The sequence below is a fragment of the Sus scrofa genome, chromosome 11, assembly GCF_054392235.1.
Source record: "Sus scrofa isolate SSC_HxYL_T2T_F1_AM1 chromosome 11, Sscrofa_HxYL_maternal_Yorkshire_Landrace_v2.0, whole genome shotgun sequence".
Taxonomy (NCBI): Eukaryota; Metazoa; Chordata; class Mammalia; order Artiodactyla; family Suidae; genus Sus; species Sus scrofa.
In genome coordinates this window covers 25,880,953-25,908,409 of record NC_139393.1, presented here as the reverse complement: position 1 = coordinate 25,908,409, position 27,457 = coordinate 25,880,953, and the positions used below count along the sequence as shown (strand labels likewise).

The 27,457-nt window shown below is 45.1% G+C and overlaps 1 protein-coding gene across 2 annotated transcripts in view; it reads right to left on the bottom strand.

The window, feature by feature from the left end:
- The window catches only part of VWA8 (von Willebrand factor A domain containing 8), a 545,205-nt gene that overhangs the window by 169,564 nt on the left and 348,184 nt on the right, over nt 1-27,457 (bottom strand). The window contains exons 40-42 of one of the 2 annotated variants that reach the window (XM_021065625.2): nt 26,226-26,334; nt 6,757-6,882; nt 3,953-4,111 (exon numbers count right to left, since the gene is read on the bottom strand). The exons of the other annotated variant lie outside the window; for it this stretch is intronic. Coding sequence (XP_020921284.2) covers nt 3,953-4,111; nt 6,757-6,882; nt 26,226-26,334 — 394 coding nt within the window. The remainder of the gene's footprint in view (nt 1-3,952; nt 4,112-6,756; nt 6,883-26,225; nt 26,335-27,457) is intronic. 2 annotated transcript variants of the gene reach the window in all.

Here is a 27,457-nt window from a genome sequence, read left to right as displayed (position 1 = left end):
CCACAGCTGTGGCGATGCTAGATCCTTAACCCACGGTGCCATAGCGGGAACTCTGCATCATTTTATACTTGCTGAGTAAATGATATACTTTCACTTGTCATTCCTAGTCCTACGTTTCTTCACAAATGAGGAAATGAAAATCCAGAGAGATTAAACGAGTGGATTATGAGGATATAGTGTAACGATCCAGGAAGAGGGTGAATGGTGCCCTTCCATTTGCTGTATATTCATCAAAGAGCTCTGATAAGATGCTGAAAAAACCTATCAATAGTGGGCTCCAGCAGGGAGGTAACTGGGAGCCGAAAGAGGGAAGCAGAACCTCACTCTTCACACTTAGTCTTTTGTGCCTTTTATACTTTGTACCACTACTTACAACTCAACATACTTCATCAGGAACTGAAAACGTTCCCGCAGAAGGTAAGGGGTAAGAAGGCTCCATATTCCACTGCCTGCCCACCTTCTGCAAAGGTGAGCCCCACAAAGCCTGGGGAGCCAGTGACCAACCAACATCTCGGTTATGCCGACAGGGACGGTGGGACGATTATATAAAGTTTCCAGTATATCTGCTGTGAGGGGAAACCGGTGCGGAGTTCTGGAAACACAGAGGATATTGAGACAAGGTAAATGGCACCATGAGAAGAGAGCCAGACAAAGTCTGGATGAGGGATATTCCACAAGATGAACGCTCTGGACTCTTAAGAGAGGTACCGTCATGAGGGAGTTCCCATCGTGGCTCAGGGGTTAACGAATCTGACTAGGAACCATGAGGTTGCGGGTTCGATTCCCCGGCCTCGCTCAGTGGGTTAAGGATCTGGCGTTGGCATGAGCCGCGGTGTAGGTTGCAGACGAGGCTCGGATCTGGCGTTGCTGTGGCTGTGGCGTAGGCCAGCGGCTGCAGTTCCAATTTGATTCCTAGCCTGGGAACCTCCATATGCTGCGGGAGCAGCCCAAAAAATGGCAAAAAGACACACACACACACACACACACACAAAGAGAGGTATCATCATGAAACGTAACGCGGTAGCTGTAAGAAAGACAGCCATTACCGGTTAAAAGAGGCTAACAAGATATTCTTATCAAAAAGAACGTGAGGACTTTGGAGTTCCCACTGGGCTCAGTGGAAACGAATCTGACCAGCATCCATGAGGACGCAGGTTTGATCCCTGGCATCGCTCAGTGGGTTAAGGATCCGTCGTTGCCTGGGCTGTGGTGTAGGCTGCAGATGTGGCTCGGATCCTGTGTCACTGTGGCTGTGGTGTAGGCCGGCAGCTATAGCTCTGATCTGACCCCTAGCCTGGGAACCGCCATATGCCTTGGGTGCAGCCCTGAAAAGATTTAAAAAAAAAAAAAAAAAAGAAGAAGAAGGTGAGGACTTTGACTGGCTTCCAGATTGTAGGCAGAACAATAATTAGAAAGGATTAGGGTAGTTTCTATTCCATAGCCCAGAATGGTGACCCTTGGGATGCTTGGGAAAGTGAATGTGGATTAGATATTATGAGATACTATGAAATTATGGGTGATTTCCTTAGAAGAGATAGTGGTACGGAGGTCATATTAGGGGGTGTCCTTATTCTTAGCAGAAGTATAATAAATTAGTATTTAGAGGTAGAGGTATTAGTATATAGAGGTAAAGCAAACGAGGAGAAATACTCTCAGTTAGTGAATCTGAGTAAAGGCATAAAGTAAAGGCATATGGGTGTTTATTTCACCTTTTTTTTTTTTCTGTCCACACCCATGGCACAGCCTAGGGAAGTTCCCAGGCCAGGAATCAACCTGCACCACAGCAGTGACAATGCCAGATCTTAACCTGCTGTGCCACCAGGAAACTCCCAATTTACAGTTCTTTCAATTTTTTTGTAGACATAAATTTTTTCAAAATAAAAAACTGAGGGATCAAGGGGAAAGTTAAAAATGAAACCAAAAAGGGGCGGTTCCACTGCGGCTCAGTGGTCATGAACCCAACTAGTATCTATGAGATACTCATGTTCCATCCCTGGCCTCACTCAGTAGGTTAAGGATCTGACGATGCTATGAGCTGTGCTGTAGGTCACAGATGCAGCTCAGATCCCGAGTTGCTGTGGCTGTGGTGTAGGCTGGCAGCAACAGCTGCGATTGGACCCCTAGCCTGGGAACTTCCACATGCCGTGGGTGTGGCCCTGAAACAAAACAAAACAAAACAAAACAAAAAACAAAACAAGGGCAAACAAAGAAGCCTGGCTCCATTTTACTCTGTTTGTAACTAGCCTTCTGACACTGGGCAGTCTTTAGCGTTTCTAGGTCTCATTTTCTTGTCTGAGGAATGAGGAAACTGGAGGGAATGACCTTTGAGGTGACCCGGGCTCCAAACGCTGTGGTCAGAATGAGGAATTTGTAGGGACAGGATTCTAAATCCTTCCCAGTTCTAACTGCCCCCCTTCTCCCTCCTTCCAGACACCCATCTAAGTACCACTTTTCCTCAAAGAGGTTGTTTTGTGAATTTTTTTGTACGTAAATTTGAACCATATGCTCTATTCTATGCTATGCTATGCTCTGCTATGCCACGGCATGCTATGCCATGCTATTCTATTCTGTTCTATTTTGTCTTTTTAGGGCCGCACCTGCAGCACATGGAAGTTCCCAGGCTAGGGGTCAAATCGGAGCTGCAGCTGCCAGCCTACCCCATAGCCACAGCAACGCCAGATCAAGCCGCACCTGCAACCTACCCCACAGCCCACGGCACTGCCAGATCCCCGACCCACTGAGTGAGGCCAGGGATTGAACCTGCCTCCTCATGAATCCTAGTCAGATTCATTTCCACTGCACCGCAACACGAACCCCCCTCCATGGAACTTTTGAGAATAGTTACATGGCATGTGGCTATGTTTAGGTGATTTGTCTTTTTGTCGAGGCCAGAAGCACCCGTGCCCCTGTGGCTGATTAAGAAGGGATGGATGGGTTGCAACGTGCTGGCAGGAGATCCCTTCTCAACGCTCAGGCCTCTGAAGGAGGAGGCAGAGCGCACGGGGCAAGAGCAAAATGGACGTTGTTTCCCTGGGAAACTGTGTTTCTTGCACGGTGAGCACCTTCACGGTCAGCTGAGGAGACATCTGTTAGATGGTGTAACCCTCGCCCGCGTGCAGAGTGAGGCAGTGCTGAGAACCTCAGGGAGGCTGCCTGGCTGGCGATGGGGCAAGAATGTGTGGCTGGGTAGGGGGAACTGGGATGGGGCCGGTAGCTTTGAGAAATCTGGGGAGAGACCAGTGGTGTTCCTACTTGCCTGGTATTTTTATTTTTCTATTTTTGCTGTGCCTGTAGCATGTGGAAGTTCCCGAATCAACCCCATGCCCCAGCAGAGACCTGAGCTGTAGCAGTGCCAGGTCCTTAACCCATTGTGCCACAAGGGAACTCCCTACTTGCCTGTTCCCCCACCCCGCCCCCCAACATCATGGCTGACATCACACAACTTCTCAAGTGCAGGGCTTTCTTCAGTAGCCACTGGTCTGTACGTTATGGCCTTCTCATTTTTCTCTTGCCTTTTTGTTTTTTTAGGGCCTGGCCCACAGCCTATGGAGGTTCTGAGGCTAGGGGTCAAATCAGAGCTGCAGCTGCCGGCCTACCCCACAGCCACAGCAATGCCATATTGGAGCCATATCTGTGACCTACGCCACAGCTCATGGCCACGCCGGATCCTTAACCCCCTGAACGGGGCCAGAGATGGAACCCACGTCCTCGCGGATACCAGTTGGGTTCATTACCGCTAAGCCACCCCAGGAGCTCTGGTCTTATCATTTTCTGTTTATCAGAGCAGATAAAACGGAAGGCTCACTCTCTCTATGCAGACAGAGGAGCTGATGAGAAGATGCAGGTTCTCGTCCGCCCTGGGTGACCCACTCCCCACCCCGTCTCACATCCTAACTCGGGGCCCGATGCCTGGGCAGCTGTGCCTCCGATGCCTCTCAGCTCACGTCCTTACCTTGAACTTCTCCTCATAGTTCTCGAACGCCTCCATGACCATGCACACGGCTTCCATCGAGCGCTTGAGCCGGCCGTCCACCCCGTTGAAGCGGTACATGCTGCCAGACACATCCACCACCAGGCGCAGGCGCTTGGGTTTCTGTTGGGGGCTGCCCACCTGAGGGAGGGATGACCCAAAAGCATCACTGGCTGCCGTTCGGGGGCTGCCCGCTGGCCCTGAGTGCCAGGCACGAGGCAGGCTGATCAGCCACCTCGGCACGTGGAAGAGGCATCTAGAGATTACGTTTTAGGGAACGCAACTTCAGATGTGGGCTGGGCCACGGGGGAAAGATTTTGCTTCGGAATACGGTCCTTGCAAGGACCAAGCTAGGCTAGAGCTCCCTTACCGAGGCTGCTCTTGCCTTAAAAACCGTCATCTGGAAGGAGATAAGCCCCAAGGTGTCATTTTCACGTCCTGCCTCCCAGTTACTCTAGCAGGATGGCGTTATTCTGGAAGCTCACATCAATTTTCCTAAGACCTATTGTGTAGGGACCTGAAAATCATTTCCCACACAGTCTGTTAAGAGATGTCAGATTCCCCAAACCAGGCGAGGTGAAGCGGGGAGGGTGACGGGGTCTGGCAAAGAACCGAAGGAAAATATTTCTTCTGTGTCTGTTGTCCTTAGGAAGCCTTCAGCTTTCCTCTCCTTCCAGTTACTGAATTACGACTTCTCTTCACGTTCCCTGATGATTAAAGGCATGGAAGTGGCCTCGAACTGCTGTTTTGCAGCAAGCGTCCATTACAACGCGAAACTCATAGAAGGTTGCCTTTGATGGGGACCCTTGCCTGGCCAGTTGCTGAATTAAAAACTAAAGGATGCCTTGTCAGTTTTACTTACAAGAAAAAGGGAGAAAAACTCCCGGTTATTCTGTCACTGTGCATTTGGTGGCATGCATGAAAACTAATGAGGGGAGTCAGTAATTTCAAGAAAATACTGCGGGTATTGGAGCGTGATGCTTGGAGACCAATTCAGTGGATGTCTTCAAAGCTTGTTGGGTCTGCCTAAATTAGGAACAGTGCTGCAGAGGCTTCCAGGACCACTCACGACTTCAGATGTCTCTGAACACAGGTGGGGACCACGATGAGTCAGTAAAGGAAGCTGTCGTTGACTCACCCCAATGACACAGAAGGAAGGACTCCCCCAGGTACTTTACGACAGGATCCTCTGGGTCAACATTTGTTTTTTGTTTTTTGTTTTTTTTTGTCTTTTTGTCTTTTGTTGTTGTTGTTGTTGTTGTTGCTATTTCTTGGGCCGCTCCCGTGGCATATGGAGGTTCCCAGGCTAGGGGTCTAGTCGGAGCTGTAGCCACCGGCCTACACCAGAGCCACAGCAACGCGGGATCCGAGCCGCGTCTGCAACCTACACCACAGCTCACGGCAACGCCGGATCGTTAACCCACTGAGCAAGGGCAGGAACCGAACCCGCAACCTCATGGTTCCTAGTCGGATTCATTAACCACTGCGCCACGACGGGAACTCCTGGGTCAACATTTGGATGGAGTAAGTGGTTCCTCTGCTCCACCAGGCACTGTCCCCCCACCCCTCAATCCCGAACCCCCAACCCCAGCTCTGAGAGGCTACCCAGCAGTTCTGGTTATTCAGGGATATAGAAGGTCACACACGGAACCCTCTACGAGACTTGGCATTTTGCCTTATTGCTATTTCTTTGCAAATATTGCCAAATATTGCAAATATTTGAATAGTATGGCTATCTAAAACCTTACCCACTAAATTAGAGATACGTAAGGGAGCATGCCTTACTTTTTTCTTTTGTAAATTTGCACATCTTTTTTAATTTAAATTTTTAAAATTTTAAAAATTAAAAAAAATTTTTTTAAATTTCTTTTTATGTTTAAAAATTTTTTTTAAATTTTTCTTTTATAAGCTCTCGTGTCGAGGGCTGACTTTCAATAGATTGAAGCCAGGGAGCCCGCTCTGCGATGTGTGATAGCCCAACCCGGAAGCAGGTGGTCTAGGAATGGGTGGAGTCCTGATTTTTAAAAAATGTCTTCAGGTCTAGGATAGACACAGTTCTTTGAAGGAAGAGAAGAGGAGAAAATCACCAAGACTAGCGTTTTCCTTTGTATCACCCTCTGGGATTCAGAGATACCCACGTGCCTTCGGCTTGCCTTCCAGGGCAGCCGGCTCCATGTATCCTGATCTGCATGCAGGGCCCCGCCTCTCTCTGAGCTGCTGGCTTCTGGGTCGTGGCAGAGGTGGGGTGGGGTGGGGGTTCTGCTAATGGGGGGCACTGGCAGGTGATCAGAGGTGGGGGAGGCGATATTTATTCCCACAGCCCTTCTCTGCAGTGGCCCCTGGATGGGCTCTCTCTCTACAGAAGGTCACGGCTCCTGGTGGGCAGCCCTCTCTCTAAACTATCTTCTCTGTGTTCCAGGAAGGGTTTTCTCTTCTTCGCTTTTAGAAGGAGGGATGGGTCAGATCCTTGCTGGTACGAGCCCACACTGTCTCTTTTTAGATTTTCTAAAGCCCACCCTTACTATTGTAAAGAGTCTTTATTAACTGTTCCCTAGAAGCCTCAATTTGAGTGTGCCCAGTGTTTCTTGACTCATATGGGGATCTTGACTCATATAATAAGCAGCATAATATTTATGCGTTTTTCCTGACTATTAAAAATATAATACTTTCCTTGGTTGCCATACTCAGGGTTTATGGTGTTTTGACACAGACGGCAATTCAAGGAACATCTACCTGTAAAGAAGATGGAACTGTAGCTTGCAGGCTCCGAGCACACCGTGACTTACCTGTGGCTCCAGCTCGCCCCGGCGTTTGTAGATGGCTTTTTCTCCCGTCAGCCCATCAATGATCTTGGCATCATCTAGTTCCCCAGTAGCTTGGTGTCTTAGCCACTGCCTTTCTTTACCTTTAGCCTACAATGACACACACACAAATCCTTATTTTAATTACTTCTGCGAGTTCCCTGACATATTTTATGCACGAATAACAGGAAACACACCAGGGATCTTTTCAATACACGATCCTTCTGCATAACGCACTTTCATAAATGAACCGGTTTCTGCTCTGCTGACAAAAAAGTGCCCTTTGTGTAGATTTTGTCAATTCTAAGTGTTTTAACATACGGGACGATAAAATGAACTCATGGCACATATGAATGGGAAAACGGTATGCAAATGAACCTCTGGAGCCGCATGCAATATCTGGAAATGTAATGGTGATGCGTTTCTTATGGATTTCCTGTCATGGCACTCCTCGAAAATTTATTGGGTAACAAAATCATCAGCTTGACCTTGTTCACACTGTCTGCAAGCATAGAAAGCACGTGATCTTCAGACTCTTCCTTTTGGATAAGCAACAAGTTCCCTGGTGCCTTACAGTGCAAATGGGAACAGCTGAAAACAACAGGAGGCTGAACATTTCGTGCCCTACTGTTGCTCTGATTGTCTCTATTCAGAAATCTTCTAAATTACTTTTCTCGAGTTACTTGCACATAATACTCTCCCACGATAACTTAAAATGATGCCACGTGGACAAAGATGCTAGTCAATGATAAAGAGGTACAATGTCCCAATCGAGGCATAGGTTTTTTTTTTACAAGGGAGGACTATATTTACCTTGAGAAGTGGGAAGAGAAGCGAAAATACTTTTCTGCATGCAAGCTAGAGTAGGAGTGAAGAGCACGTGTTCTTCAGGCAGACAGCCTGGCGCCAGTCCTTCCTCCACCATATCTGAGCTCAAGGAAGTTATTTAAGCTGTTCTGCATTTCGGCATCCTCATCTCTCAAGTGAAAACCACACTAGTTTCTACTTTAGAGCGTTATTGAGAAGATGAAGTGAGATACTACATGGAATCCACTGAGAGAGAGCCTGGCAACCTATGTTAGCTGTTATTATTATTATTATTATTAGTGGGAGATACACATTACAAACAACAAAGTCCACATCGTTTCACTGGCGGTGGCTGTATGACAGTGTTATCTCGGAAAATACAAAAGTTAAGCTTCAGGCAGCCGGTGTCTATTTTAGGGGCAGACTGACCACCATACAAAGGAGTTCCACACAGTATACCCAGGGCTACCCACTACTCTGGGTCATACTATACATACTGTTCTCCTGTTGCTGATACTCTTGCTCAAACAGGTGCAGAATACCCCATTCGAATACAGATATGTATCAAGGTAAACACGAAATAGAGAGAGAGAAACTCCTAAGGGACCAGCATAAAGATATTAAAATGGGTGGGCAGTTAATTGCAGGGACCACCAGGTATGTGCCCCTGGGCAGTATGTTCTTTGCTGATGCGTAATCTTGGTAAAAGCCCCCTGACTTTATGGACCAATGGGATTCACTGGAGCATAGCTCAATGGGTTCATGTAACTTTCTAAGATATATACATATGAGTGACAGGAGGATGGGGTGGGTGGTCTTTTAGAATCCTTTCCCACTGAGCTATCGATCAGACAGACAAGCTCCACCACACACTGCTTTCCTTCTTGGGCACCCCCACCTCCCCACCGCCACAGGACTGGGACCTGGCTCCCATTGCTTCTTCCCCATCATTCCTGATATCTGGAGGGATAATTCCTCATGTTTCCAGGACACTCTATACTGGGAAACACAGTGGTGCCTGGCCATTTAGTACCTTTCAATCCTGAGACTCTGTGACTCTCGGAGGTACCAAGCAGCAGAGCACTGCTTCTAATCCCTTTCAAAGATGAGGACAGGGGCTCACAGACTAGTCTAGATAGAGAAAATAAGCACTGCAGAAAGTCCAAGAGAATGTGGTAGCAGGAGTTGGCAGGAGTGGCTCGAAAGTTGGATTCTAGGAATCTGGGTTTAAGGAGTTCCCACTGTGGCTCAGCGGTAAGGAACTTGACTAATATCCATGAGGACTCAGGTTTGGTCCCTGGCCTCCTCACTCAGTGAGTTAAGCCTTGCCATGAACTGTGGTGTGGGTTGCAGATGTGGCTTGGATCTGGCGTTGCTATGGCTGTGGCATAAGCCAGTGGCTACAGCTCCAACTCTACCCCTAGCCTGGGAACCTCCATATGCCGTGGGTGTGGCCCTAAAAAGACAATAAATAAATAAACAAAACTGGGTTCAGAGGAATATGGGATTCCAACTGGAATACAATGACATGCCATGTGATGTAATAGCTATGTCACTATATCATTAAGCACTGATTTTCAGTTTCATCCATACATTGACAAGGCAAGGACCCTGAAGACGCCCTACTCAATTCTGCTAGCTGCTAACTAGCTTTATTAACCAGTGAGATTTTCACCCTGTAAAAAAACTATTGCAATGGCCAGAGATTAAGGAATGCATTGTGACTTTTAATGCAGACTACAAATGTAGTGAAAATAAATTTAAGCCTCCACCATCTCACCATAGGGGAAAGAGAAAATGCTAATAATTCTACTCCCTTTCCCATATTTTGGTGTTTCTGAAAACAGAATGTATCTTCTAGTTGGTGGCAAAAGGAATTTGCCAGGGTAACAGGCAGAGGGGTTTACTGCAACCTGGTTGACATACCTGGAGGACAGAAATATGACCTTGGCTGAGCATGGCAGGTATCATTCTGTTGAATTATTTCCTTGACTTAATTTCAGTTAAAATTCCTAATTAACGGAGTTCCCGTTGTGGCTCAGCAGGTCAAGAACCCAACCTAATGTCTATGAGGGTGCAGGTTTGATCCCTGGCTTCACTCAGTGGGTTAAGGATCCAGCATTGCTGCAAGCTTCGGCGTAGGTTGCAGATGTGGCTCAGATCTGTTGTGGCTGTGGCTGCGGCATAGGCCTCAACTGCAGCTCCAATTCAATTCCTAACCTGGAAACTTCCATATGCCACAGGTGTGGGCTGTAAGAAGAAAAAAAAAAATCCAAATTATGATTTTAAATAGATTAAAAAACATTACATTACAACAGAGCATAGAATAATGAGCAGAGGCAGTTCCCTTTGTGGCTCAGGAGTTAATGAACCCAACGAGGATCCACGAGGATGCGAGTTTGATCCCTGGCTTTGCTCAGTGGGTTAAGGATCCAGCATTGCTGTGAGCTGTCGTGTAGGTCGCAGACGAGCAGGATCCTGCATTGGTGTGGCTGTGGTATAGGCTGGCGGCTACAGCTCCAACTCAACCCCTAGCCTGGGATCTTCTACATGCTGTAGGTGCAGCCTTAAAAAAAAGCAAAGCAAAAAGAAAAATGAACAGATAAATGGAGCCATAGGGATGCAAATACACTATAAGTGAAGCAAGATTCTTTGCTGCAGAAATGGGTACCCTTCCAAGAAGACCTACAAAGGTAAGACCCTCCCTGAGGGGAGAAATGAGATTAAATTTCTTGGGGGGACACCTGCAGAGAAGGCCACATTTCACAGGCCAGGCCTCGCCATTTAAGAGAGGAGAAACCCCTTTTTGTAAAATCACAGCATGCTTCAAGCTAGCAGAAGCTGGGGTGACTGATTCATGTACCATGAAGAACTGTCACTCGGACATTGTACACCTGTCTAAAAGTTCAAGGGAAGCTGGTAAACTTTCCAGTGATGTGTAATTCAATTAAGCACAACACATAACTCTCAGTTTATCCGAATAGTAAGTGTAGAGACTATCACAGTTTTTCATAAGGCTAGAAGTGACACAGTTAATTCTAAAGGACCAGAAAAGGTCCAGATCTTGGGCATGGGTTATTGAAAAAAAAAAAAAAAAAAAAAAAAAGGCACTGTGATTGTCACTCTGTAGCTTAGCAAAGAACTATCATTACAGTCACAACTAGATATTTTCAAAAATAGACTTCACTAAAGACTATTTTATTTTTTGTCTTTTTAGAGTCAGACCCGTGGCATATGGGGGTTCCCAGGTTAAGGGTCAAATCGGAGCTGTAGCCACCTGCTTATGCCACAGCCACAGCAACGTGGGATCTGAGCTGACACCACACCACAGCTCACGGCAATGCCAGGTCTGTAACCCAGTGAGCGAGGCCAGGGATCGAACCTGCGTCCTCATGGATACTAGTCGGCTTCGTTACCACTGAGCCACGAAGGGAACTCCTAAAGACCAATTTTAGATTGACACCAAAACTGAGCAGAAAGCACAGGGGGTTTCTATATCTCTGCTGCCCCCACACACATACACAGCTCTTTAACTATGCAGAATCTACCTTCATTTCAGGAATGCAGCTATCCAGATAAACAGTGGACCACAGGAGAAAAAGCATTCGGTTAAGACTTGGCATATGAAGATTATAGTCTTGGCTCACATTGTGTGCAAGTTACTGAGATTCTCTAGGTCCCTGCTGTCCCGTCTTCAAATTGAGGGGGCACTGTGTCAGGGACAGAAGTGTCACAGTCTACATTTAATTTGCAACAAAAATCATTAATGTGAAGACAAGGATTTTCCAATTAGTTTTTTACTCTCTGCCTCTTCCTAACAATATCACACTAGTAAGGACAGTAATACTGTCTCACATAACTGGGATTTGTAAGCTTCTAAAAATATGTTGATTGGGGGGAGTTCCCGTCGTGGCGCAGTGGTTAACGAATCCGACTAGGAACCATGAGGTTGCGGGTTCGGTCCCTGCCCTTGCTCAGTGGGTTAACGATCCGGCATTGCCGTGAGCTGTGGTGTAGGTTGCAGACGCGGCTCGGATCCCGCGTTGCTGTGGCTCTGGCGTAGGCCGGTGGCTACAGCTCCGATTCCACCCCTAGCCTGGGAACCTCCATATGCCGCGGGAGCGGCCCAAGAAATAGCAACAACAACAACAATAACAACAACAACAAAAAAAAAAGACAAAAAAAAAAAAATAAAAATATGTTGATTGGAGTTCCCATTATGGCTCCCATTGGTTAAGGACTCAATGTTTTCTCTGTGAGGATGTGGGTTCAATCCCTGGCCTCACGCAGTGGATTAAGGATCTGGCATTGCCGAAAGCTTGGGTATAGGTTGTGGATGAGGCTCGGATCTGGTGTTGCCGTGGCTGTGGGGTAGCCTGCAGCTGTAGCTCTGACTTGACCCCCTAGCCCAGGAACTTCCATATGCCACAGGTCTGGCTTACAGCCAGAAAAAAGAAAAAAAAAAAAAATTCATCAAGGATGCTAAATGCTGACTTTGAAGGAATGTGTTTTTATCACTAGTAAATTATTCCTAAATTATTATACAGTTAGGTGGATTGCCTGCAAAGTGCAACAAATTATGGGGAAAATAATTACTTAGGAAACCAGTTCATCCCATGTTTTATTTTGACATTAGCTTTAATTAGTTTATCTTAAGTGGGTTTGCTATTAATATCAAGCATTTTCAGAGATTTGGGTGGAGGATTAGTTTTTTATTTTTATTTTTTGCCCTAAAAGGGCCGCACCTGAGGCACATGAAAGTTCCCAGGCCAGGGGCTGAATCAGAACTGCAGCTGCTGGCCTATGCCACAGCCACGGGAATACCAGATCCGAGCCTCGTCTGCAACCTACATGACAGCTCACAGCAATGCTGGATCCTTAACCCACTGAGTGAGACCAGGGATCGGAGCTGTGTCCCCATGGATACTAGTTGGGTTTATGACTGCTGAGCCACAGCAGGAACTCTGGATAATTAGTTTTGCTTTGCAAACTTCATCATCTTTCTGCCCCATCATCAGCACTCAAAAGAAAGCATAAAATACCTAGAAGATGTGTAACTTGGTCAAAAATCTTTTGTTTCATTTTCTGGAGTTTTGGGGATACTAAACATCTCCTGAACAGGTTGTCCAAGACTCTCAGCAATTCAGATTGTTCTCTAAATTGGGATAGAATCAGACCTAAGAAGTACTAAGAACTTTCTAGAAACATTCAGGATTTAAAATTGTTAATAGGGTTCATTATTTATATCAACACATGAATGCCTATTGTATGCATAAATATTTTTGAAGAATATCTAAAAACTGTATTAATAAACATAACCGACTTAAGTAAAATCACATAAACAAATGACCACATCACTATAATAAAAATAATAAGATTTACCAAATGTCATACCCAGGAAAGCATTCTATTATGCTAATTTATAGTCCTAAGATTTAATTTTTTAAAATTAATTAATTTATTTATTTATTTATCTTTTTAGGGCTGCATGTGCAGTGTCTGGAAGTTCCCAGGCTAGTGGTTGAATCAGAGCTTCAGCTTCAGGCCTACGCTACAGCCATAGCAATGCTGGATTCAAGCCATATCTTTGACCTACAACACAGCTTACTGGCAATACCAGATCTTTAACCCACTGAGTGAGGCCAGGGACCAAACCCCTATTCTCATGGATACTAGTCAGATTCTTAACCCACTGAGCCACAAAGGGAACTCCTAAGATTTAAATTTTAGATTGTCCCAGAATACCACAGACGATTCATGCTTTATGACAATCAGATGGGAGTACGATTATCTAAATATCATTATTTAGTGGATTAAATTTTAATCCACTAAATATTTATAAAGATACCACTGTAATAAAACAATCTACAGTAATTATTGCTTGCTCTTTTAAATATTCCTATATTTGACTAAACTATATTAGCACCTTTATTATTTACCAGGAGAGTCTTGTCTTCAATTTTATTTAGTAGGCTTGTGAGGTAGAACTCTTATGGGCCAGCTAAGGTAACCTGGCAAGCTAAATAAAAGTTAATTTAACATAAGGCAGCTCTTCAAGCCTATAGAGACAGAGTCTGAAAAAAGACTAGATATACGTCTATGTATAACTGAATCTTTGTTGTGCTCCTGAAACGAACACAACATAGCAAATCAACTGTATGCCAGTATAAAATTAAAAAAAAAAGAAAAAAAAAAAAGAATATGGAGGGAAGAACTGTTAACTGCTTATGGGAGGCTTGCAAATTCCTGCATTATTGATATAATTCCAGATCAGTGTTAGAGCACAGAAACTGCTGTCAGAGACCAAAGGCACAAGAAGAGAATTACAGGTGTTGTGAATGCGAGGGCACTGAAGGAAAAGGTCCGACTAAAGAGCAATAGAGCCATTGAGACAGGCTGGGATCTGGGACTGGTTGCTGCAGTGCTTGCCCCTGGACAAATGCCTCCTGGAGCAACAAAATACAAAGTAACTAGAAGGGACTAAAGATAACAGATGTGCATGCGCAGTAGAGACAAATTATGGACAACAAGACACAAAATGACCAAAAAACCCAACTGCTACCTTTGAAGAGCCGACCAAAAGCAGGGGGTTGGGAGCAAAAGCAGGGGACTGCGCATGCTTGCTGGGCATAGCATCACCAAGGGGGTGGGCAGACCACCTAAGCCACACCTCTGCCCTGGGCCCACCCCTACCCTCACCCCATATAAGGAAAACAGTTCAGCAAGGGAACTTGTGACTTGTTTTCCCTTCATTACGCTGCAGCAGGAGCCTCCAATAAAGCCTTGTCTGAATTTCTTGTCTTGTCTTGTACCAATTTTGATTGATTAAGGAAGCCAAGAACCCTGGTCAATAACACCATGACCCAGTGGAAGGCTGTCAAACAACCAACCCAACAGCACCGCAGGATTCTTCCTGTGGTGTCCCTACTAATAAGTAGTAAAAGTCATTAAAGGGGTCTTTTTTAGGGGATCTATTACTGCCCTTGGTAAGAGGGGTACAAAATTACAAAATAATTTCTTTTCCCTTAGAATATTATGCTTGTTTGTTATCTCTGGATGCACTGTCATGTAAGAACTTGGGGTTTTTTAAAAAATTAATTAATTATTATTATTATTTTTTTTGCTTTATAGGGCTGTACTCACAGCATATGGAGGTTCCCAGGCTAGCGGGGGAGTCTAATCGAAGCTGTAGCCTCCGGCCTACGCCACAGCCACAGCAATGAGGGATCCGAGCCGAGTTTGCAACCTCCACCTGGCAACGTCGGATTCTTAACCCACTGAGCAGGACCAGGGATCGAACTGGCAACCCTGTGGTTCCTAGTCGGATTCGTTTCCGCCAGGCCACGACGGGAACTCCACCGAGCCTAGGGATTTTAAGTCTTATTTTTCTTATGCTGATTTGCTTGTTTTCCTATATATAATATCCATCTTTTTAAGGTACTCTCTCGCTTGAAGACTCTGTTTCTGTTTTGGATACCAATAAAAGAAAAGGACTAAATAAAATTGGGGGTGAAAATAAGGGAAGGGACAGGCTTTTTCCAATAAATCTACTACATGCCTTTTGGGGTCAGCTTTTAAAATGTAAGTATAACATACTTATAATAAAATGCATAAATCTTAAGTGCCGAGTCAATGAACTTCCAAAGCGCACACACCTTTGTAACAACCTGTGCTTCCCCAGCCACCTGAGGCCTCGTGGACTTCACCTGTCCCCTGCCAAAGGAAACCTCTCCTCCTGAGGTCTATCACTGCAGATGAGGCTTGCCTGTTTTTGAACTTCACATAGCAGAATCATACAAGATATGCTGGTCTGTGTCTGGCTTCTTTGTCACAACATCGTGCCCGGGAGAGGCACCGATGCGGTTGTCCCCGCATCACTGCTGTAATGATGTTCAATTGTGTCGCCTTGGTCATACGTCACAATTTATACCTCATCTATAACTGTGCTGGTTCCAGTTTGGGGCTCTTCTGAGTAATGCCACCATGAGTATCTCTGAATACGTCTTTTGGGGTGGATATGTGTATATTTCTGTTGGATGGAAATCCTAGAAAGCTCAGCTTCAGGGGATATCACGAAACAGATTTCCAAAGTGGTTTTTCCAAGTGACTTTGCCAGGAACAGTGAATGAGGGTTTCCTTTGCTTGTATCCTGACCAACACTTGGTATTGACAGCTGCTGCTTTCTCTTTAATCGGGTGGGCATCTATTCTCCTCTTTTCCATCTTCATTTGTGGAGAAGTGAATCACTCTCGCTTCTGCTTGTCAATATGATATTTTTTTAGGAATGTGAACCAGTTGTTTTTGGTTTTGAGAAGTGAAAGACGTATAGAGTAGCCTTTTGATACAGAAATACTGGGCACAAAGACATTTTTATAATAATAGCACTATTCACTTGTTTTCACGGACATAACTTGCAGATAAATACGGATGGATCATTTCTAAGCTCTCATCTAGCAGCTCTCTAATACTTGGAAACTCAAAATAGGAAGAGGCCTGTCAGAATGGATGCTTTTGAAGGCAATGGGCTGGAGGGGGAGTTCTTTAGAAACCTACTTAGGGCTGGAATAGAAATATTGATTATTTTGGTCTGTGTACTTTATGGGATTCATTGAAACACTTCTTTAGACAGTAAGTTCCTACTGTGTTTAAATACATGCTTCTATTTATAACAAAGGGCCAAACACGTTCTTGCCATTGCATGAAGAATAGTTTTCTTACAAATGTGTCCATCTGTTTTGCATCATGCAATAAGTTCATACTAATGAGGATTCATTATATATAAAGATAGGTTTCACTAGTAAAAAGTCTATATTACAGTTTTTCTAAAAAGGAAATATAGTTTTATTACTTTCATGTAAAGAACATTTAGATTAACTCAAATGCTCAGAGGATGATGTATTGTGGTTAATCCATTTTCTGGGAAATACTTTGGTTAACCAGGAAGCATAGGCGTGCATGTGTGCGCGTGCACACACACACAGTCGAACCCCTATAGCAGTGAGGTCGCTAAGAGGAACAAACTCGACGCATCAGTGATCTTGTGGTTTGTGATGCATTGTCTCATGATTTCACCCCTGAGAGTATTCTGACTAAAGTTAAATCTTCACTTATTTGGGTTATGGTTAATCAAGATTTCCATTATCTATAAACTCTACGAGCAAGCCCATCTTCTATTACTCCTTCGGAATGTATTTAATAAAAAGATTAGAAAGATTTAAGTAGCAGGAGTTCCTGTTGTGGCCCAGCAGAAATGAATCTGATTAGTATCCATGAAGACGCAGGTTCGATCCCTGGCCTTGCTCCACGGGTTAAGGATCTGGTGTTGCCGTGAGCTGTGGTGTAGGTCACAGACACAGCTTGGATCCAGCGTGGCTGTGGCTGTGTCTGGCAGCTAGAGCTCCAATTCAGCCCCTAGCCTGGGAACTTCCATATGCCCTGGGTACAGCCCTAAAAAGCAAAGAAAAAAAAAAAAAAAAAAAGAAAGATTTAAGTAGCAATTTTTGTAGAAAGTATATATCCATCTACAGAGTAAAGCATATAGATGGCCATCACCAAATATTTGTTGGGCGAATGAATACATTGGTGGCCTCTTTGGGAACATTGCTGGTTCATTCAGCATATATTTGTTCTGCACTTACCAAGAGCTAAGGACTATTCTATTTGTCGGGGTGGCTCATGGCTCCATATGTTAGCTCTCTGCTCTGTTTTTACTGACCAGCTCTCTTACGGTTTTCACCCGCTACAATACGCAAGAGCAATTCAAGTTTTCCATTCACATTATTACTTAGGCTTAAGACTGGATTTCTCCTTTTAATGCAGATTTGGGTTTTGGCCTTGCATTTTTACTTTGCTTATAATCTTTCCTTATTGCATTCAACTCCCTTATTATTTCTGCTTGCATTCTGAGCCAGATCCTTTTAAATCCACGTTCTTATTTCACATACTTTAGGTTTCTTTGAATTCTGAGAACACAAAGCAGATGTTTCCTAGCAATCTGGTGTTTTCTGAAGGAAACCTTCTTCCCACTAGCATCTTCTTCTTCTGCCTCTTGAATGCTTATGAGACTGCCTCGCGGCAGAATCATTTCACAGCGCTCACCTTATTTATTTAGTTTCTTGTCCTTGTTCTTGGATGATGAAGTGGCTGTTCAAAATGGTTTAGCAACAGATTGGATAGTCTTCACGTTGTTTTTGTTAGAAGTCTCCTTGAAGGTTTTCAGCCAGTGTTAGTCGTGGAAGCGACATTCTACTGCTCGTTCAAGAGCTCAGCAGGGTAGGAGCTGGAACCGTGGACAGTCACAGCATGGGGACTTCATCGCCACATCATTTCTTATTTTGTTTGGAAAAGCCCTTGCAATGGGGCCATTTGGCATTTGTTTGATCTGGTCTTCAAGCCAAGCAGAAGTCGAGGTGGGTCTGGCCCCTTTCCCAGTGTTATTCCCCTTCCAGCTTTTTCTGCTTGTCCTTTCAAGCCACCGCAGAAAGTCTAGACCTCCCTCCCCCCCTCCACTGTCCCCCCAGCACAGCTTGCTTCCAAATAGCGCTCCTTGGCAGTGACAACATGGAGGTCAAGTGGTCTTCTTCCCACCAGCTCTAGGGCTCTCTGCTACTCCCTGCCTCGCCAAGGAAGAGATGTTTATTTGATATGGGTCTCATGTACTTATTTGCTCATAATGCTGTTTCTTAGGAGGTTTGCATTGCCTACTGTACTATTTATTACTCATAGGGGGTCACACTGCATTAAATTTAGCAAAAACTTCTTGTATATCACTAGCAGTCATCCTTAACTTCTGTAATATGTTTTGTTTATTTTTTAACTGCATAGGTTTTTTTGTTGTGTTTGTTTTTTACTATTTTAATCACTTTAATGGTTCTCTGGTTTTGTTTGTTTTTTACTATTTTAATCATTTTAATGGTTCGATGCCTTTGCTCTAGCAGCCTAGAAATCAAGATGATATTTCTTTTTTTTTTCAAATGGATGCCCCTGGGCTATAGGGAAGTTTCCAGGCTAGGGACTGAATCTAAGCTGCAGCTTCAACCTATGCTTCAGCTGTGGCGATGCCAGATCCTTTAACCCACTCTCCTGGGCTGGGGATTGAACCCTTGCCTCTGCAGAGACCTGAGCCACTGCAGTCAGGTTCTTAACCCACTGTGCCATTGTGGGAACTCTGATTTGATTTCCTTTTTTAGTTTGGGCCATGGCTACAGCATGTGGAAGTTCGCACGGCCAAGGACTGAATTGCCGCCACCGTAGCAACCTGTGGCAGCAGGGATAACACTGGATCCTTAGCCCATTAGGCACCAGGGAACTCCCTGCAAATTTTTTTTTTTTTTGCTTTTTAGGGCCACACCCGCAGCTTATGGAGGTTCCTAGGCTAGGGGTCGAATCGGAGCTATAGCTGCCAACTTACACCACAGCCACAGCAACTCCAGATCTGAGCCTCGTCTGTGACCTACACCACAGCTCACAGCAACACCAGATCCTTAACCCACTGAGTGTGACCAGGGATTGAACCTGCAACCTCATGGTTCTTAGTTGGATTCGTTTCCGCTGCACCGTTACAGGAACTCCTGCAACATCTTAAAGAAGATAAAACCATACCACTCCCTTTCTTGGTCAGGTCCGTTCTTCTCAGTGATTACAAAAGACAGTCAGCATGGCTTCACCTTCTCTCCAGTTTTCCTCCCATTATCTCCTGCCCACAAGCCCATCCTAAAGCTCTGAACTCTAGTCATCCTGAACTATTGTCTTCAAGTCTTTGTCCTCGGCTAATAGGTTTCTTCTGTTTAGACCAGAGTTACCTAGGCTGCCTTTGGTGTGTGAACACTTGTTACTGCTCTGTGATGAAATAAGTCACAGAAATTGACAGTCAGCATTTAGAAATTTATATGGCATTTTGACAAAGCAATTTTATGCTTCTTAAATCTAATATTAAATACTATGGGCTTGTATTTTGTATGTTATTTTTACTTACTTACTTATTTATTTATTTATTTATTTATTGCATTTTCTAGGGCCATGACCGTGGCATATGGAGGTTCCCTGGCTAGGGGTCTAATCAGAGTTGTTAGCCACAGCCACAGCAATGCGGGATCCGAGCCGTGTCTGCAACCTACATCACAGCTCACAGCAACACCGGATCGTTAACCTACTGAGTGAGGCCAGGGATAGAACCTGCAACCTCATGGTTCCTAGTTGGATTCGTTAACCACTGAGCCACGATGGGAACTCCAGTATGCTATCTTTATACCTTTTTTTCAGTACTTCATTTCTATTTTATTTTATAAACGCATTAGTCTGTGATCAATTGAAGAAAAAAATAAAACTGGCCCCTCTCCAGAGAAGGTTTGAGACGCTCTGATCAAGACCATCTTTCTATTCACATCCTTAGAAGAGATGCCAATTGAAACCACACCATCCTTCATGGTCCAGCTCAAATGATGCTTCTTCTGTGAGTCTTTCCCTAACCGCCCAGCCTAGACGTTGCTACACATCTGTCTACATAACCACAGCACTTTGTTAAAAACCTTTCTGTGGCATTTACCACACTGTGTCTTCACTAGAAGGTTAGCTGTTGAAAGCAAGAACCCTTATACAAAATACATATTTAGTAAATGTCCATTGGGTGAAACACAGTTACTATAGGCTAAATAAAAGAAATGGGGATTATGCATTAACCATGTTATTCTTTTCTTTTCTTTTTTTTTCCTTTTTGCCATTTCTTGGGCCACTCCCGCGGCATATGGAAGTTTCCAGGCTAGGGGTCGAATGGGAGCTGTAGCCGCCCAGCCTACACCACAGCCACAGCTATGCCAGATCCAAGCCACGTCTGCGACCTACACCACAGCTCACAGCAACGCCGGATCCTGAACCCACTGAGCAAGGCCAGGGGTGGAACCTGCAACCTCATGGTTCCTAGTTGGATTCATTAACCACTGCGCCACGACGGGAATTCCAACCATGTTGTTCTATAAACAGCGGCATTATGTCCTAAGGATACCCCCTCTGATATTACAAAGAGGATAATCTTGTCATTGCCTACTTGCCGGGTCCCTGCCCACTAATCTTGTCACCTTCATTAATTCCATCAGAAATAATCTCATCACCTTCCTTAATCAAAAGATATGGGCTAAAGCCTTGGTGCCTTTGTTCTGTGGAATAGAGTGCCTCCTGGTCCCCCACTTTCTTTTTTTCTTTTTTTTTTTTTTGTCTTTTTGCTATTTCTTGGGCCACTCCCGTGGCATATGGAGGTTCCCAGGCTAGGGGTCTAATCGGAGCTGTAGCCACCAGCCTATGCCAGAGCCATAGCAACGCAGGATCCGAGCCGCATCTGTGACCTACACCTCAGCTCATGGCAACACCAGATCGTTAACCCACTGAGCAAGGGCAGGGATCAAACCCGCAACCTCATGGTTCCTAGTCGGGTTCGTTAACCACTGCGCCACGACGGGAACTCCGGTCCCCCACTTTCTATTAAAAAAAAAAAAAAAAGTGAATGGGGAAATGCATTCTTTTTTTTTTTTTTTTTTGGCTGCGTCTGAGGCAGCCAGGACCAGTTCCTGGGTCAGGGATTGAACCTGCACCATAGCAGCGACCTGAGCCCCAGCAGTGACAACGCTGGAAACTTGACTGGCTGCTGAGCCACCATAGAACTCCCATCGGTTCTTTATATATGGTTCTTTATATATAGCAAAGTGGGAGCTCAGAATAAAGTCCTCGCCCTGATACCTACCTGCCTCCCAGCCTCAAATCCTTTTACACTTGACACTGAGTGGTGTCCTGCACCAGGCAGCCCTCAGCGCACACCTGAGCAGGACTTTGTCTATGCTGTGCCCTCTGCTGGGCATTGCTTTCCCCTCCTTTGCCTGGTTAATACTTGTGTGTCTTTCAAGACTCATGATTTTAGGTCATGGATCCTTTTCTTCAAACTCTATCCTAGAATCCCTTTCCCCTGGACGGGTGCTGCATTCTATTCATCCCTCTATCCAGACACTTACATTTTTTTTTTTTTTTGGTCTTTTTTTAGGGCCGTACCTGCGGCATGTGGAGGTTCCCAGGCTAGGGGTCTACTTGGAGCTGTAGCCACCGGCCTACGCCACAGCCACAGCTATGCCAGATCAAAGCCACGTCTGTGACCTACACCACAGCTCACGGCAACGCTGGCTCCTTAACCCACTGAGTGAGGCCAGGGATCGAACTTGCAACCTCATGGTTCCTAGTTGGATTTGTTAACGACTGAGCCACGATGGGAACTCCCCAGACACTTACATGTTAAAGTGAAATGATCTGTGTAGGTCCTGTCTTTCCCACTCCTTGAGACTACAACTTTTGTGAGTACAGAGATTAATTAATATTAAATATCTTATTAATCTTTGTGCCTCAGTGCCAAGCACAGTGCATGTCACAGGTCAATGCTCAAAACCACTGTTTATCTGGGAGTTCTCTGATGACCTCGTGAGTTGAAGCTCTTATGTTCTCACCGCTGTGGCTCTGGTAGCTGCTGTGTGGCGTAGGTTCAATCACTGGCCCAGGAATTTCTACATACTGCCTGTGTGGCAAAAAACAAAACAAAACAAAACAACAAAAACAAAAACCAAGGAGTTCCCATTGTGGCACAGTGGTTAACGAATCCAACTAGGAACCATGAGGTTGCAGGTTCGATCCCTGGCCTTGCTCAGTGGGTTAAGGATCCGGTGTTGCTGTGAACTGTGGTGTAGGTCGCAGACGTGGCTTGGATCTGGCATAGCTGTGGCTCTGGCATAGGCTAGTGGCTACAGCTCTGATTCAACCCTTAGCCTGGGAACCTCCATATGCTGTCGGAGTGGCCTAAGAAATGGCAAAAAGACCAAAATAAATAAATAAATAAATAAATAAATAAAATAAAAACAAAAACCAAGAGAGAATCTGAAATAAATGTTGGCAACTCATTTAAAAAAACCCCAAAAAACAAAATCCCCTGTTTATCTGAAACAAGCTCATTGTGAACCACTAAAGGAAAAAATTAAGGAAGACAATTGTTGGCTCATGGAGATATCATGCTAAGCAAAACAATCAAAAAGGCTAATTTAGTTTAGCCTGAGAATAAAATTACTGATCGTAGATTAGAACAAACCCTGGAGAAGATATGATTAAAATCAGCAGCTTTTTGCAGAAATGGATGTTTTTGCTGCTGTTGTTAGAGCTAGAATCAGAGATTCCAATTCTGAACCAAGTATATTTTAAATTATTATAGACCCAACTCTTCTAATGAGAAAACTCTTGGTATTGATTCATATGAGGTCCAGTCACCATGACTCTATGATATTCCCCTGAAGAATCCAAGAATCCAGTCAAGAAGCAAAGGAAGGTCACTAGCGACAAGAGCTGGGTTTTTTTTTTTTTTTTTTTTTTTGGCCATGTTCACGGCACGTGGACGTTCCCGGGCCAGGGATCGAACCTGTGCCACAGCAGTCATCTGAGCCACTGAAGTTGCAGTGCCAGATCCTCAACCCATTGTGCCACAAGGGAACTCCTGACAGCTGTCTCTCTTTCTTTCTTTTTTTTTTTTTTTTTTTTTGTCTTTTGTCCTTTTAGAGCCACACTGGTGGCATGTGGAGCCAGGCTAGGGCTCTAATCGGAGCTACAGCTGCTGGCCTATGCCAGAGCCACAGCAACACCAGATCCGAGCCGAGTTTTCGACCTGCACCACAGCTCACAACAATGCCAGATCCTTAACCCACTGAGCGAAGCCAGGGCTCGAACCCACAACCTCATGGTTCCTAGTCCGATTCGTTTCTACTGCACCACGACGGGAACGCTGGACAGCTTGAGGTGAGTGACACATGACATAATAGAGGCAAAATATTAACATGGGTGGCAACACCACTCCCTCTCCTCGGGTCTCAGCCCAGCTTCCCGGAATCAATGAGTGGGCTTGAAGCTGCACTTTGGAAAGTCACCCTGAATGATGATGTGCTAGTTCCTGGCCAGACTTTGAGCTGTTCACCAAGGAAACACCCAAGGTTACTGGGATGACGCAATAACCTCAAAACAGCTGGATGTTATGAGTCAATCAGAGCCACACAGGACTGGCAGGAGGTGGCCAGAATCAAGGCCTTCTCATTTTATTTGCAATCTGAAGATTCATATGCCACGTGAGGCTCTGTCTATTCTTGGCCGGTAGCTAAGATTTCAACTGGCAAGATTTGTCTAAAAATCTTTCTAAACTGAGGACTAGAAGGCCCCTGGAGAATTACACCTCTGTGAATTTAAAGAAAAAAAAAAAGATTCAGGAGTCCCCTTGTGGTGCAGCAAATGAAGGATATAGCATTGTCACTATTGTGGCTCAGGTTACTGCTGTGGCATGGGTTTGATCCCTGGCCCGGAAACTTCCACATGCTGTGTGAGTGCGCCCCCCCCCCAAAAAAAAATTCAATAAGGGAAACACTTGAAAATCCTTTAAGAAGTCACAGGAGTGAGTCTGACTTTCTTTCCTTTGGCTGGTCTTGTACACATATCATTTATCTTAAAGGGTTGATGGGAGCCTTATCTGCAATGAGGTTTGTAAAAGTAATGCTTGTATGGGGCCTGATAAATGCCAATCAAGACCTTAACGAATACCAGATGAGGATTCTGACTCCTTCCGTTAAAAATGTGTGTGTGTGTGTGTGTGTGTGTGTGTGTGTGTGTGTGTGTGTTTAATGTCTGCACTCAACGGTATATGGAAGTGTCCGGGCCAGGGATTGAACTTGAGCCACCTCGGTGACTTATGACGCCGCTACAGCAAGACCAGATCCTTTAACCCACTGCTCCAGGCTGGGGATTGAACCCAGACCCTCTGCAGCGACCTGAGCTGCTGCAGTCAGATGCTTAACCCACTGAGCCACAGCGGGAACTCCAAAAAGTATATTCTTGTATCCTTTCCTCGTACTGGGAATGCCCCAAGGGCCTGCCAGTCCACAGGGCAACACCTACTGTTGTTTGCATGTTCTCACTGCATCCAGGGCCGGGTCAGGATCCAGTCCTTACAACCTGCCCTGCCCTCTCATTGCCATCGTCTCCCATTGCCTCCACCCGGTCGTCTTTGTCACGCCGAATATCATGTTCTGCTCTGAGCTCCCCTGGCTCTCCCGTGCCTCTGTGCACTTGTTCGTGCTGTGTCCCAGGTCTGGAACGCCCTGACTCCTCAGCCACCGGGAAAATTCCTCGGCCTCTTTCAAGAGTGAACTCAAGCGTCACATCCTCCGTGAAGCCTCTTCTCATGCATCCCATGGAATCTGGCACACGCTTCTCTAAAGAACTTGGGAAACTTTGCTTCTGTGTCTTCTTGAAGTTCCTTCTTTGAACACAGGGGCTGCATTTGATTTGTTTATTTTTATTCCATCAAGAACTTAAGAAATGAACGAAGGGCAGAACCATACGCATACTTCAGTCTTAGTACCCATTCGCCTTGTCGCCAATGAATCACTCATATTGGCTCTTATTCGCCTGTTCAGAGCCCATGCAGAAGCTGCCCTCAATGCCCGGGGCACTGAGCACTTGTTAAATGAGTGACCGTGGAAGAAAATTCAATCATTCGATGTTACACTGTTCACATCATTTCTATAAAATCTTATGTTGTTTTATCTTTAACAACTGCACATGGATTTTCTTTTTCTTCTTTTTTTGTCTTTTCTAGGGCTGCTTCCCACAGCATATGGAGGTTCCCACGCTAGGGGTCGAATCGGAGCTGTAGCTGCCGGCCTACACCAAAGCCACAGCAACACAGGATACGCAGGATACACAGGATCCCTGTCTGTGACCTACACCACAGCTCATGGAGACACTAGATCCTTAACCCACTGAGTGAGGCCAGGGATCGAACCCACAAACCTCATGGTTCCTAGTCGGATTCGTTAACCACTGAGCTATGACGGGAATGCCCCTGGATTTTCTTTTTAAAGCAAATGACTCAAATCTTAGTTCCCTAGATTTTGAAATTAGCTATCCAGATAATCACTAGAAACACCTTTCTTCCTGTTTTCTCTTTGGAAAAGATGGAACTTTTTCTAATCTCCTGATGCTGTTTAGATATTTTTAGTTTTTTCAGTTTCCAGTTTTATTTTTTTATTTTATTTTATTTTATTTTATTTTATTTTATTTTATTTTTTTAGGGCCACACCTGTGGCATATGGAAGTTCCCAGGTTAGGGGTCGAATCAGAGCTACAGCGGCCAGCCTACTCGATGGCCACAGCAACACTAGATCCAAGCCACCTCTTCGACCTACGCTGCAGCTTGAGGCAATGCCAGATCCTTAACCCACTGAGCCGCGCCAGGGATTGAACCCGCATCCTCATGGATACTAGCTGGGCTCATTACTGCTGAACCACAACGGGAACTCCTATCTGTGGATTCTGGCGGAGGTGGGATGCTCATGGATCTAGATGAAGGGAAATGGCTTTTGGGGTCACTGCACAAATTGCCACTTCGTGGACAGGAGGAAAGGTGAGGTCAAGCATCTTTACTTGGAAAACTCAACTGAGAAACCCACAGAGTGACCCACAGTTTTATGTAAACATTCTGGCACTGGTTAATTTTTTCTGGCTGCTGATGAGGGTTCAGGTAACATTCTCCAATGGTTTTGGGGTGGCTCCTGTTTGGGGCCTAGGTTATTTCCTTGGTTGATTACCTGTAAATTATCCAGGATAATTCGGAGGGAGTGCACCTGCCGTCGAACAGCCCCTGAAAACGTTTCGTAGGTCTCAGCATCATATTCACTCATTTGGATCTCCTTCAGCCTGAAATCAGAGGGCAAAGAAGACACCAGCTGAAATCATGTACCTGTGGGGCTTTCACGTCCATTCACCTACTGTCAGGACTGTAATAAACCCCTTCGTAACTTGGGCCATCTTTGAGGAGAAAATGCAAGAAGACTTAGCTAAAGGAGTTCCCGTGGTAGCGCAGCAGAAACGAATCTGACTAGTATCCATGAAGACGTGGGTTCAATCCCTGGCCCCACTCAGTGGGTAAAGGAGCCAGCTTTGCTGTGAGCTGTGGTGTAGGTCACAGATGTGGCTCGGATCTGGCCTCGCTGAGGCTGTAGCTCTCATTTGACCCCTAGCCCGGGAACTTTCATATGCTGCAGGTATGGCCATAAAAAGAAAAGAAAAGAAAAAAAAAAAAGCCTAACCCCAACACAGTCTTCTAAACTGCGCATGTGTCCCTGTGTGTGCATGCTTGCGATGTTGGCGGTGTGGATCCTAGGTATAGAGCTGAAATTCTGATCGAGAGTCTATTTTTATTGCCTGGGGCTGCAGCAGAATGCTCAAATGCTCAGTGAGGATGAATGGGCTCTATTCCTCCCTGTCCAGCTGGGCACTGGGAAGAAAAAAGGTGTGTGTGTGTGTGTGTGTGTGTGTGTGTGTGTGTGTGTATGACTGGGTCACTATGTTGTATTGCAGAAATTGACACAACACTATAAATCAAATTACTCTAATGAAAATAAAATAAAATTTTCAGTTCATGTATACACATGCCTACACATACATCACTCAGGGGGCCAAGCACAAGAGGCTTATTAGAATCACACCATGTTAGGCTTAGACAGCCATGGGGCAGAGGTGCAATTCCTGCCAATTCAGGTGACAAGACCCAGCTCCAAGGCCACATGCTCTGAAGTCTTGCTTGATTGCTCCACGATCAGGGTCTTTCCTGAATCTCCTACAGATGTCTACTATGGAATACATCTTACTGCTTTTCACATATTTTGTCTATTTTGCTCTATCATAGTATTTTCCAAACTTTATTTTCCACAGGAGGAAAGAAGCTCTATGTTGAGATCCAGCAAAGACGCATGTACATGCATGTATGTGTAGGCATGTGTATACATGAGCTGAAAATTGTATTTTATTTTCATTAGAG